Below are 13,932 nucleotides of genomic sequence, written 5' to 3' on the forward strand. Positions count from 1 at the left end.
ACCATGGAAAACGTCACAGCTAAGCCCTGTTTCCTCCTGTGGCTGCAAGTTCACGTCCTGAACATATTCTTCACCACCTGAGGGAAATCAGTCGACATTAGTTTGCTGGCCCTTGACATATTAATTACCACCAGCCCACCCGCTCCTCCACTGCCTGACTCATCGGGATGGGGATTTAGGTTGCCTGGTAGATAAATTCATCTGAATGTAATTCAGTAGCAGATGTGATCGATTTCGTATTTTTTAACAGTTTACTGACTAGTCCGTGTTATTGACTGATTGATTGTCTTGACTTTCTTCATTGGCATAATTCGCGAGATGCTATCTAGTGGTCAGTTGTACTAGCAAACCACTGATAACAACCAATTAAGGCATCAATGTGGGCAACCATTCCGGTCAATTAACCACATCGACCAATCACAGTGGCTCAAGTCACGAAGTCAGTGAAATTTAGTGAAAGGCAATCAGCCAGAAAATGACTGCGTCAATTCATCAACCAGCCAGTAAGACGACGAAATAACCTGTCATTGACAACACGACCCTGAACAAGTCAAAATCAAGCCGTATCAAGAAGTAAAGAAAATACTAATCGCCCACACACACACACCTGGGCATAAAGAAACGCAATCATAAAATTACTGTAATGGTCAATCAGTTGCCTATTCATGAGGAATTCCATATCGCGCATCGTTTCATTAGTGAGTCGACTAGGCTTTAGTTTTTTAGCAATTAGCCCATACACCAAAATCGATTAAGTCCCAAAGTATAACCCCACGATAAGAGAACTAAATACTTCTCAGAACCAATGTACTACGAAAAATCCTGTTTCTCTTCGTTGTAATTTTTACGACACACAGACTATAGCGCTTATCACTCTTCTTCAACGCTGAATGGAAACAATTTGCTCGTAGTTCAATTTCATTACACAAAACCCAATGTCAAAATGGCTTTATAGGTATCGTATACCTTTCAGCGTATGAAAGATGCTGGGACAAGAAGGCAACACGGAGAGATACAAAGCAAAGTCGATCTAGAGAGCAAAGCTGGCAAGAGAAAGCAAAATGCGCTGAGGCCGAGCGTTGACACTGCGACCAACAGCTTACATATGCGCAGACAACACATCACGTATGACTTACCATAAGACAGGAACCAACAGCGAATCTACTTAGAACGATCATGATGAAATACGCACTTACCTATTTCACGTATCCTGTTATGTGAAACCGGGCTGTGCGCACAGTATTCATATTTTAGATGACGACTGCCGGACTCCACTATGTATTTCTTGCAGTCCTCGCACTCTTTGCATCTGCCTCTCGGCACTCCCCAGAAGTCCTTGTTTGTAAACGTCATTTGGAAGCAGTTCACAACACATCTACAACCACGAGCGTGATTTAACTTGTCAGCCACAGAGGCGTCACATTTCAAAAGATGCAACCGACAAAACACGAGGACGCGATGTAGTGTTTCTTCTCGTGTGATACTGTAAACTGTTGCCAGATGAGCGACCAAAAGCGATCAAAAGCGGCTGTGATTGTTTGCGAACACATTACGACGTAGAAGTAACGGACTCCCACTAGAAGTAACACGTACAAGTAACCAGGAGAAGACACAGGTTTTCCCCACAGGTTACCTCTGCCCCGGCTCTTCGAGACCCGATTTACTTTTAAAACTCCCAATTTCCTGTGTTACCTCTTCCTTTGAGCCCACGTTACTTCTAAATACACGTAACAACGGCCTAAAAGTAACAATAGAAGTAACTCGGGTAAGAGTGTAGCTGAGGCCACGACCATCTGCCCGCTGGGATATCCCATCATCGCCGGTCTACGCTAGCAGTAGCAGGGTGCATCAAATGGCAAATGGACCCTAATGTCCTCAGGCACCGCATAGTTCTCAAGCACGGTTTCTACCGTACAGAACCACACCGGGGATTCTACGCCTTCCGGAAATTTGGGAATAGCTCCCTGAAGCATTTTTGGAAAACGTATTAACGCATCATCAGCGCTGCTCCCACTACCTGAAATGGGCCCACCCTTTACTCTTACGCCAGTTGCGGCCCTCAGCTCCTCAAGAATCACTTGCAGTGTTGCTGAGTTCTCTCCTGCTCAATCGCTAATCGTGAATCACTGACCTCCGTCTGCGTGTCACTCCCGCTTTCGTTACCTTGAACATCATCATCATTATTCTCTGCTTCCGCCCTCGCACTCCTACTCTTTGGGCCCGGCATTACCGCATACGTGTGTCGGTCCCCGAGAACAGACAGTATGAAGAGACTCACGTCCACAACGACCCCACCGCAAACCTTCGCAGGTCGAGTAGCGCCCGGCGATGATCCGTGAACTTCGTAGCAGCACAGCGGAGAGCTACTCAGAGATAGCTCCTCAACTTCCAGCAGATCAAGCTTCCGGAAGAAATGTGCGGTATCGAAGCAGTTATAAGGACCCCGGCCTTAAACTGACACCAGCAGGCTCCAAAGTTTGACAAGGCTGACTCTTTATCCTGCCGGCTGCGCCAGTTAAAGTTTAGTTCAGAGAGCCTGCGAATAAAATAAACCAGAGAAGATGAGAGCCAGGGAGCCCTACTTCGCTTTATTGCCAGTTACTTCCAAGGTCCGTCCGACCTGCTCGATGTCCCGGCATGGACTGCCCTTCCAGAATGATTCGTGCCCCAGCACACCCGCCCGCGTGCTGTCCCTCGTCGGGCGTCGATCGGGCTTTCGGGTCACAGTTACAACGGCATTACCATCAGCTGTAGTTCATCGCGACGTTTGTTTGGCTTTGCGGCGATTATGTAAAGGTGTATCCCGGTGTGCTGCCTCTGCGTGTATCATTGAGATACCGGCATCGAATCCGTGCGACATCGGCCAGCATACACCTTTCACCTTTACATAATCGCAGCAAACCCAAACAAACGTCGCGATGATAACCACACATGAGCGTAGTGCCGAGTCAACAGCTCGTGGCTCCTAAGCGGCGCTAGGGTGGCTCTCTTCCCGCTCTGCAGGTCGGAGGCGCGTTCAAGTTAACTCTGCTTTAAGTTGTACAGGAATGGAGGCACAGTACAGGCGATTGTCTCCGCGGTCGTCTGCTTGGCATTCGCATCGCAATATACAAAGTGAAAATTCCTCGTTAAATACGGCGACTTTCGCTTACCAGCGTGAGTTCTGACGTGACCTCGTTTCCTGGAACACGGTGCTACGCTCCTGGCTGTATGAACACGTCCGACACTAACCAGAAACAACATTGCACAGTCGGTCGGTCAGTCGCCAAGGCTACAAAGGTCCCTCCAGTTGCTCCCTGATTGGTCCCGTCCGAGCCAGAAGGCGCTTACTGATTGGCCTTGTCCGGGTGACGTTTTCAGAGAGGAAATCCCGGAATACTCTCAATATGCGTCGTCTGCTTTTGTCATGTGTTACCTTAAGCAGCCACGCTATGAGTATACGACAGCCACGCCTGTGGGACCAGGCAGTTTCTATGACCTTGTACCGTGATAAATCATGATAAAATAAATACAGTCGACCCCAACGAAAATGTCCGCACAGCAGGGCATCCGGATAAGTGAAACACGAGCTTTCCACGAGGTGTCGAGGAGGCGATGTTTTGAGCTGTCCCATATTTATTTCGTAATGTATGTGAAACTGTCCATAGTCATACGTGCAAGATTACTGCAAGCACCAAGTTCTCCAAAGCTCTTAGTCGTGGCGCTGACTTGGGGGACATTATTCGTTTGTTAAGTAGTTCTGAGTGCATTTCGGGCCTCTTGGAGTGTCACCACTCGTAGTTACTACTACTCGTAGTAGTAGATTCACGGCGGTCGTCGTTGCAACCGACAATATCAACGACATTTTCATCAGTATTGATGGCACGCGTTGTATCATGTCCGTCGACATCGAAACACTCGAGGCCTGCTGTATGACTTTCTGACTGACTTTTGCACAGAAGGACGTTCCCTCCTCAGCTGCGCATGGGTACAGTAGGAAAGGGGAAATCCTTGAAGCAGAGTATAGAGTAGCTCACTCTACCTTAAAGGCTGTCGCCTCCGCTGGTGAAACTGTAGGTCGCACACTGTCTCTGACCCAAGATCGGATAAGTGAGGCAGGTTGTTGGGTACTTTCCTATAGTGGTTCCTGGAAATTCTTGTCCTGATTGGGAGGCTCAAGCCCGGATAAATGAAGCTGGACTGCATGGACTGAAATCTGTCCGGATCTGTCTGTGGGATCCGGATAAGTGAAGCCCGGATAAACGGGGGTCGACTGTAATAATAATAATGAACTGCACAGGAACAATGCCACCGAGTCGCGTCGGATTTTCGGCATTATCATCAGTGATGAACGCTGAGTAAAACGCCACTATATAGTTTCGGAATCGACCGGGACGGATGCGATAGTCCTTGTTGCTAATGGTCACGATCATTGTCAGCAGTACATAATATAGCGCACGTCTCGCACATCGCATCTTGCCTATCACCCGTCGCGAGCGCTATTCATTCGAGAAATAGACATCGTCGTAACCAGTCACGTCTCTTCTCTACTAGGTATAAACAGAATTTGGTGCCGTCACCAGGATTGAATTTCATTATAGAAGTGCCGTAGTTTCGAAATATCCGTCACTGGGATCATGTTTGTTAGCTTCGTATGTGCTCATCAGCTATGCGTGTCGATGATCCATATTCCCTCTTGAGAAGCTAATTGCCTCGTTAAAGCAGCCCTCACCCAAATTTAATCCACGGATGAGGTCAGCGGCATTCCCAGTAAACAGCGGTGTCAAGTAGCATAACTTCTCAGTAGCCATAAGTGAGTTGCTGTGGTGTACTGCCACTTCATAGCGTGTCCAGAAAGGAACCCATGTGTCAATGAAACCACCGAATTTCGGCAGCTTTATCCCGTTGTTCCTATTGACAGAAGCAGCTGGAACGGGCCTAGGTTTCGAAGCCATCGGCGTCGATGCTCCTTGCGGGCGCAGATGTATTCGAGTGAGTGTCTCAAAAATCTGATGGCAGTATCCGGTCGTGGCAGTCATCTCGAGTTCACATTCTTCGTGAGAAAATTTATCATTGAGCTCACAGTCAACACCCTTTAAATCTCTGAAAATATCTTGGAGCTTCTCTCTTAGAACACCAATATCTTGATCGGTTGTATCGTCAGCTCCCAATTTTGCGTCAATATCATTCCTCAATTTTGTTGCTTGGGAGCGTAAAAACTTCCTGTCTCTCTAACTTGTCTATGGCCGACTTGATTCGAATAAGTCAAACCGTAAGTAAGTCAAAACCGTAGGACTCACCGTGGCCAACAATGTGACAATCAGAGCCGGGATCCTTGTATCCTTCGTTCCTTTAGCCTTGGGGCCTGGTTCTTGTATGACTGTCGCACGCTTTGCCCACGTACTACGCAGATTCTTCACACGGCGAGGCATACCTAGCGTGATATATAGCGACAACGCTCCCACCTTCAAAAGATCCAACAAGGAGCTTGGTGCAATATGGCGACATATACGAGACGAAATGGTGTGACGAAATGAAATGCTGAAATGTGATTAAATGAATGAGACGTGATGAAATGCTGGAATGGCTTGGGACCAACAGCATCAATTGGAAGTTCATTCCTACAAATGCACCGTGCTGAGTAGGATTTTATGAAAGACTAATAAGGTTTGTGAAACAGGCATTGAGGAAAACCATCGACAGAAAATCATTGACGTACGAAGACCTGGTATCAATCGTAGCAGAGGTGGAAGCTCTCATTAATTCTCGACTCTTTCTTACGTTTACGATGACCCGCATGAGATTCTTCTGCTAACACCAGCGGATTTCACAGGGAGACGACTTAGCTTATTGCCTCCAGATATGACAACAGAGGACATGGAACCAATCCATCGCACATGGCAGAAACGCGCAACGTTGCTCCAGGGAGGATGGCGAAGGTGGCAGAGGTATTACCTCATGGAGCTCCGCTCCGCCAACCAGTGCAAACAAGGCAGGGGTAAAACGATGTTGCCAGGCGTCGTCGTGATCTCAGAAGAAAGAAAGCCAACGTTGTTCTGGCCACTGGTCCGCATTCAATCCAGACAAAGGGACAAGATGGGACGGTAAACGCATATACTGTGCGAACGTCTACTGGACATGTGCCTAGGCTGGCTACCAAGTCGCTCTACCCACTTGAGGTACAACAGCATAACCGTTGCCGGTCGGCAGTCTGTTGCTAATGCAGCGTACATATCATGATCATCATCAGCAATGCATAATTGAGCACACGTCTCGCACATCGCATCTTGCATATCATCCGTCGCGAGCGCTATTCATTCGGGAAATAAACATCGTCCTAACCAGTCACGTCCCTTCTCTACTTGGTCTCAACAGTCCTTTTAACACGTAGTAAATATGGGTGTTCCAATTCAAGTCATCTGTGATGGTCACGCAGAGATATTTTTGGCACGTGACTCGAGTCAGCTCTGTGCCCGCAGAGCTGTAGGAAAACAATAGAGGCTTAGTGAGAGCCACTACAACACTTTTGTTTGCGTTTATACTCATGCACCAGCTGTGGCACCACTCTGTATCCCGGTCCAGTGCTGTTTGTAAGTTTTGGTGATTACCGTTACACCGTATATCGTGATACATAATGCAGTCGTCTGCAAATAGCTTCATCTTCACTTGTATGTTGTCTCTTATGTCATTGATAAACAAAATGCATTACAACGGCACCAGCACAGACCCTTGGGGCAGGTCAGACGTTAGAGAAATTAAGAAAGTTTTGTTGTTATGTTTAATTTTCTATGACGGTCTGGGACCGAAGATGGCAATGCTCATGGCGGATTGTTTGGAATGGTTTTTAATGGTTGGAATGGTTTTGGAATCGTGGAATGGTTTAAGCGTACAATATTAAATGTCTCCTCGCACCACGATTACAGTTAGTTGACAATTAGAACTTCATTCGAGAAGTTGAGAACAGACACCTTACAATTATTGGACGTTTGGATATATTTTAATTGTAAGTGAAAATTGAAATAATTGTAAGCGATCGCAAACATAAGTTTGATTCTTTCAAGCTGCGCTAGCACCCCTATAACATGTACCTTTCACCTATAACGATGATGCTCTGTTTAGGAACCTACCAATAGCAATGCCCACCACCATCTGCTCAAAATCAGCACTGACTATTATTAAAAGGGTCGAGAAACCATACATGCAACCGACTAAATGTGTGGGTCCATTTCATGCGTTGTAGTCCATGGATTCGATTCGCAAACTCAACCACTCCTCACCTGAACGGCTCTTTTCGCTGTAGGGTTTTAAAGGCTGCGATTTCTTCAAGCACCCGTTGACGGTGGCGCTGAACAGCGCTGAGAGATGTCGGCAGACAAACAAGAAGTGGCGTTCTACCCGGGCACGCTTGCCCGAAGCGCCCCAACTATTCGAACATCGCCATACCATACCATTGCAGCTTCTAGTTCCCAAGCTCGCAATTACTACCCATTTAGTCCCCGGTGGCCCTGAAATTTACTCTCAAGGACATCAATTACTTATTAAACTTGACAAATTATCCTCTGAATGCAACAACCTACGTAAATGTGCATGCTGTTTGTGAATTTAATGGAACGAGGCTTTATAGGTACGCAATTTTTTGCCCACAGAGAAAGAAATATAGTGGTCTCCCTCGTCAAATTGTGTCTTATGCATGTTACTGATTTTATCTTACTCGGTATAACACGGTCCACGATTTAATTTCAAGTATTTTCATTCTCACACATTGATTATGTACTGCCTGCGACACTGTCGTCTGAAATCAGCACCCCGTGGTTTATCCCATCTCAAATCTCCAGGTGTTGCAAGATCATTTATTTTGAGTAAGAAACACGTGCAGCTTATGGTCCCCCTTTAAATACGATGTTGAAACGATGACAATCAAGTAGTCAAGGCATGCGCTGCAGAACTACTGACAGCCGATTTCAGACAACCGTGTCGCAAGCAGTACATACATAAGGATTGTAAAAACAAAGCGTGAAATGCAGTACCCAATCTGTGACATTCGTGTAGCCCCGTGCATTTAGTTCAGAAAGGGAGTAATGGTTGTGGAAATTCATTTGCTCACAGATTCAATTTTTGTGTATCATCAGTCACACTCTACGTAGCATTATTTAAAATTATCACACAGTGGGTCATTTGGGTAGGCGTGAACAGTTACTTGAACCGGCTATAAAAAAAATATATCGGTTCAGTTCTGGTTCAGCTCAAAGATGGCGCGAATAGTTTCGGTTTGGTTCACTTCCGGTTCGGCTAAAAATAACGGCTAATAAGGGTTTTCGGTTCAGGCTTGCGTTCGGTTCTACTCTCTGGTATAAAGACGAAATGGCTCAAGTAGCGGGAGCTGTGCTCCGGTTTGCATAAGCTGTTTTCGAATGCATATTGTGACGCCTTCACTGCCGTGTTGTCTGGTGTGGACCTGGACACACTGTAGAGGAACTAGAAATCCCTCCTGAACGAATCCCACACGAGAAAGTTGGATTGTTCACACATGGGCGTTCCCAGGATTATTTGCAGGGGGTAAAGCCCATCCAGTTGGGGGGAGGCAAAGCGTGCCACCTCTTCTTTTCCTGGAGACGGACTGTACGGGTGTTCGGTTGTTTTTTTTTTTTTTTTACATCTAAGAAAAATCATGACGATATGTGAATACAGGGCGCACAATTTTCACGAGTGACCTCGAAGCTCCAGGGGGGGGGGGGGGGGGCACGGCCCCCTTGCCCCACTCTCGGTACGCCCATGTGTGCACATGTTGTTGCTTGTAATTGTTCGCACTTCTGCTCATCCACTGCGACTATGGTGAGATAAAATAATGATATACAGTTAAGGCGATTAACTCTTCCCTCCAAGCTGACGCAGAGCTCGCGCGTAACATGAGAATGATAATGACCAGTCGGAACCTATGTTAAGTAGATGTGTAACAAACTTATCTGCCATCACACTGTGAACATACTCGCATTGACGTTCTGGATGTGCTTCGAAATTTTGACGAACGAACACTGCATCAAAAATATTTGCACAGGCACATGTAAAAAAGTAAATGTGTATGAGCACGTGTGAACTGGAACGGCACTTCATTTCAAATGACTATAGTGCCCCCCTTAGTTACGGATTCAACTGTTACTGTAGAGCAGCCTATTCTTCTCACAGCAATGCTGTCACAGACGTGCTGATTGAGATTGACCCTATCATTGGGGAGCGGATGTCCTTCTGACCATTCGTATCTATCTGCATATGTGGGGGAGACTTCCCCTTTACAGCGTATTTTGCTGTGGAGTAAATAACCCCACGAAACTTAGAGGCAACTACGCCAAATTAAACAGACACCCAAATCCACTCTAAGCCGCTCTAACGTAACATAACCGAGCGTAACTTCACATAGCGGAATGATAGGACGAAATGCGGTCAGGACAGGCCTATTTCAAACCCCACTCTAGTAACAGCTATATCAGCTATGAATGCGTTGTCATGTCGCAACATTATCAGAATCCGATTTTCTTTTTGAAAACAAATTCCCTGATTGGGAATTGCTATACAAAATTATTGTCGGTACCGCTGAAACCACGTATGCCCGTTCCCTCGCCTATTTGCGCTTTCCGGCCCAAGATGGCCACTGCAGCATAGTTAATGCACAACGCGTATATTGCGCTCAGCTAGGGCTCAGGCTGGCACAATCATTCCAGATGACATATTGACCTCTCAACATCCTCCCTAACACCTAATCAAACCTGTTTCGCACAGTCCCAGATGTGAGAATGAGAAAATTCCTTGTCAGATAAGCACAAAACATTGATTTCCTTCACATCATATTTGTGTGCATGCATTTGCTAGAAGCCCGATAAGCTAACAACTAAGCTACGTTTCATGCGCGCTAAGTATATTCCTTACGTGTAATTCTCAAGACCGCTTCCGACGTTTATACCGGAAAAACGGATGCAATCGGGCACTGGGTTTCGCAGAACAGACACACATATCCGTTAAAAGACGTATTCGTAAATGGCCCCATTGACTTATGTCTGTCAAACGAAAAACCAACGAACACCACACAGATGAGAAACACTTTCGTGTGAATGAGGCTTACATTGCCCACACGAAACCCCATACCGCTGTGGCCGACAGACGAGAGCTCGAGGGCCAAATCGTGCAGATAAATTAGTATGTAACTAAATCATTTTTGTTCGAAACGCTTTCTAACTATCCTGGTAATACGTATAGGTGGAGGATCCTTTCTATAACGGGTTCGAGTTGACCTTTCGGGAGTTCATGGGTCCTGGTGTAATCATCTCGTGAGTACACATCGTGGCCGACGAATTGAAGATATGTGCATTTGTGATGACCTTACGTTTTTCTCGTGTTAGGCTTATCTTCGCCATGTCCATCTCACTGACTGCCATTTTGTTGGTTTCTGAAAACCACGAAGGACTTCGCTCACGATGTTTCGTGGCAGGTTTGCAGAATAATCCTTCCAAGCAGGTAACAGCACAACTGAAAGTCTGATTTCGGTTGTGTAGGTGTAACGGCGGGAGAAGTTGTAACTAGTCACGCCATCGTGCAAATGGTCCTCGCCTACATGCAGACAATGCTGATGCTTCTCACCTTCGTTTACATCTTCGACCTTCCGGTGCGCGGGAGCTTGCTGATGGCTTTTCTTCTGCCACTGACAATGGCCTTCTGTGGAATGAGCTTCGGCAAGTATATTATTCATGCATAACCGTTCATAATTTAAACACGTGGGACCAAATGACGTGCTTGGGACAACCGCTTCCTTTCTTACTAGAACTTTAGGCTTGCGACCTGTGGTTGCGGGATTTCGTTGGTGCACTCCTTATGCAAGACAAACCTACCCCATTATTTACCACTTTTCAGTGAGTGAGTGAGCTAATCTGTTCAGGATGCCCACACTGGTCGCGATCTATGTTAGAAGGAGCAGGCTTTACTAAGAGCGTCATTTGGGCCATCTTGCAAATGGTTCTAAAAGCGGTGAGATCAGTTCGAATACAATGAGAACCTCCTGACACGCGACCTGTACCTATTCACTATGCTCACCAAGCGTCACATCACCCCAAAAAATTCGGGATGCGGGTAGTAGTCGGGCCGCTACCGCTATGTTTTTCCGTGAATACATCTCGCAAGGGACACTGAAACGACAGGCATTGGTTTACATGTGTTCAATTATTTTACGGATATATTACGATAATCTATTAGAAGCTAATGTTAGAATCACCCCTCACAGAGAGCAGAACGCATAACGGCTAGTTATGCATAACGGCACAGTTACAATCACATCTGCGAACGAGCTTGTCAAGCTGTCCACCAGGAGTCACCCTGAAAAAATATTTTCTGTTTTGGCCTAATATTTTTTAAGAAAAAAATTTTGTTCAAGCGATACCCTGCTTGTTTATGATGGTTGTGAAGTGGCGCACGATGTACTGGACATCGAAGCGCAGCTCACAGATTCCAGAATTTCGTTGAAGTTCTACGTCATCACGTGGCAAAGCGCGCTTCCACTTTTGAAACATTGCCTCATCCTGGTGAAAGGGCTTGCCGTTGTCGCCTCTGAAGCCCTGGGCCGACTTCTAAGGGAACTGTGCCGACATATGTCTGAAAGCGTCTGAGGAAAACCCAGGAAAAATCCCAGACAGCACAGCCGGCACCGGGATTCGAACCCGGGTACCTGCCAGTCTCGACGTGACGTAGCCAGCACGCTAACCACTGAGCTACGGGAGCTGGTGCCTCATTCTTCGGCACACCAAACAAGCTGGGCTTCTCCTTGCAAGATTTGTAGCGGGTACTGCAACCTGGGGCGCCGTTGCTGGCATCGCCTGTAGATCGCAGCATCGTAACGCCGTGCGTAGAAAACGCTTGTTGGGTGCTGCATTTTCTTCGTCTTCTCTGTCGGCGCGTCGTCTTTTCATGTCGTAGATCGCACGAACCAAGCATACACACACACTGTTGGGCGACGGAGCAGCAGGGAAGCTGTTTCTGATTGCCTTCTCGACTATGACGTCACCACTTCCGACGGGCGAACAGCAGTGTCTTCGGAAGGATCAGCGCGGTCATCACACTACCCCTTCCAGCCACTATATACAGCCCGGCTCGATGCCCCTCCCCTTGGCCTCGTAATATCCGATTGACACTTTTGAGTGGCGAAAGTGACAGTTTTCGTGTCTCTCGGCTTTCCGAGATGTCACCCTACCCCGATCGATTTTAAAGACGTATTCACGTCAAAAGACCGCAAGGAAGCTTTTTGTGATATGTAAGAAGAACGTGGTTTATGTAAAAGACCCTACAAACTGGCGTTGCGTCAATGAGCGGCTCAGGGATACCGACTGGCCAGTTTGTGCTACACATACAAGCATGTGGGTATGAGTCAATCTTACGGCCATGATCAGGTCGTACGGTTATCAGGGGCATCTTTCGCGGAAAAAAGGAAAGAGCAATTTTTTAGGCGTTCCTAATCGAAAAGCTGGGTGCTGACAAATGTGCCGTCCCTTGCGGGACGACTTATCGGGACATAACATGCCTTCAGTCAGCTCTTGAATAGATTCTCCCCAGGCTATCAAGTACGTATATGTATTTGCAAGATTTACACTGTGAAAGCATAGAAAGCCCATATGAGTATACAAACATTACAGGTATTCGTTCTCGTGTGATCCAGTCCGTCCTTAGCTTTCCATCGAGTAATAGGGCATGGATCCGAGTTAGAAAACAGTTGGTGGAGATGTTTTCCTCCTTAAAGGGGCACTAAAATGCAAAAACAACTTGCTCTCAAATGAAAGTCCGTGTTTCAATTGCTGTAATGCAAGCAAAATTAGTTCACACAGTGCTACTGTTTAGAAGAAAAACGCAATGACAACAAAACCGTCTTTGGCGGCAACGAATGGGATCCCCAGAAAGCAAAGATTGGCGGCATCCAATGAGGCAGAAGGAGAAGCGCACGCATACCTATCGTGGCTGTGTGGATTTGGAACGGGTCCGATCGTAGTGTTCCGTATATGTGTGCGGCATGATGCGCACTACGGTATTTTTCAATATCGATTCACTGAATTGTAGCCCAAAACAGTTCTGGCGAATGTTCCACTGACAGCATTTATCTTTACGTCCTTCGAACAGCGACACCAGTCCGCTTCACAACGCGCACTATCTTTTTCATCTACAGCTTTTTCCGCCGTTATTAATCCTCTTGTCGTACATTCCCTATCAAAAATTCCAGCAGGCCAGAAGCTGATGGACCAGAAGACACGTAATTTGGGACCTGGACCAGCAGAAATGCTGCTGGAGCAGTGGACCAGCACAAATCCTGCTGGAGCAATGGACCAGCAGAAATGCTGCTGGAGCAGTGGACCAGCAGAAATCCTGCTGGAGCAATGGACCAGTAGAAATCCTGCTGGAACAGTGGACCAGCAGAAATCGTGCTAGAGCAGTGGGTCACTATACAGCCTGCGCTACACTCTGAACCAGAGTCGCCACTCTTTGTCCAGCAGGGGCGCAGACTGTACGTGCCAATGGCGTACCGAAAAATAGTTGGTGGCTAAAAGTATAATGCGAATTGAAATACTGAACATGCAAATATTATAGATACCTTTATTTCTCATCAGTTACATACAAGCTCTTCTGCAGTCTTCTGATGTCCGAATTTTTTTTGCAAAAAGTAGTGTCGGACGTCATACAACGTTCCATGGATAATGTAGTCGCATGGGTGAAGTGTATGCCCTACCTGTTTCGGAATAAATACAAGTCAGTAAGGAGGTCTGCAACGCACTTCAGCTTAACTTACTTGATCTCTTGCAACATCTCCACGACGTATCTGTTCATTTTCCCACGTCGTGTGTGTGGTGGCTCATCTGTGTTGTTCACCGAAATTAATCTGTCAAAATCGCCTACAATTGATAGTTTCCACATTAGCAACAGTGTCACTGG

The 13,932-nt window shown here is 46.6% G+C and overlaps 1 protein-coding gene across 2 annotated transcripts in view; it reads left to right on the plus strand.

Annotated features, from left to right (window-relative positions):
- The window catches only part of LOC135395988 (ABC transporter G family member 20-like), a 255,295-nt gene that overhangs the window by 186,975 nt on the left and 54,388 nt on the right, over window positions 1-13,932 (plus strand). For both annotated transcript variants that reach the window (XM_064627066.1, XM_064627067.1), the window contains 3 exons: window positions 10,228-10,298; window positions 10,371-10,459; window positions 10,524-10,700. In XM_064627066.1, coding sequence (XP_064483136.1) covers window positions 10,228-10,298; window positions 10,371-10,459; window positions 10,524-10,700 — 337 coding nt within the window. The remainder of the gene's footprint in view (window positions 1-10,227; window positions 10,299-10,370; window positions 10,460-10,523; window positions 10,701-13,932) is intronic.

The sequence above is a fragment of the Ornithodoros turicata genome, chromosome 5 (assembly GCF_037126465.1).
Source record: "Ornithodoros turicata isolate Travis chromosome 5, ASM3712646v1, whole genome shotgun sequence".
NCBI lineage: Eukaryota > Metazoa > Arthropoda > Arachnida > Ixodida > Argasidae > Ornithodoros > Ornithodoros turicata.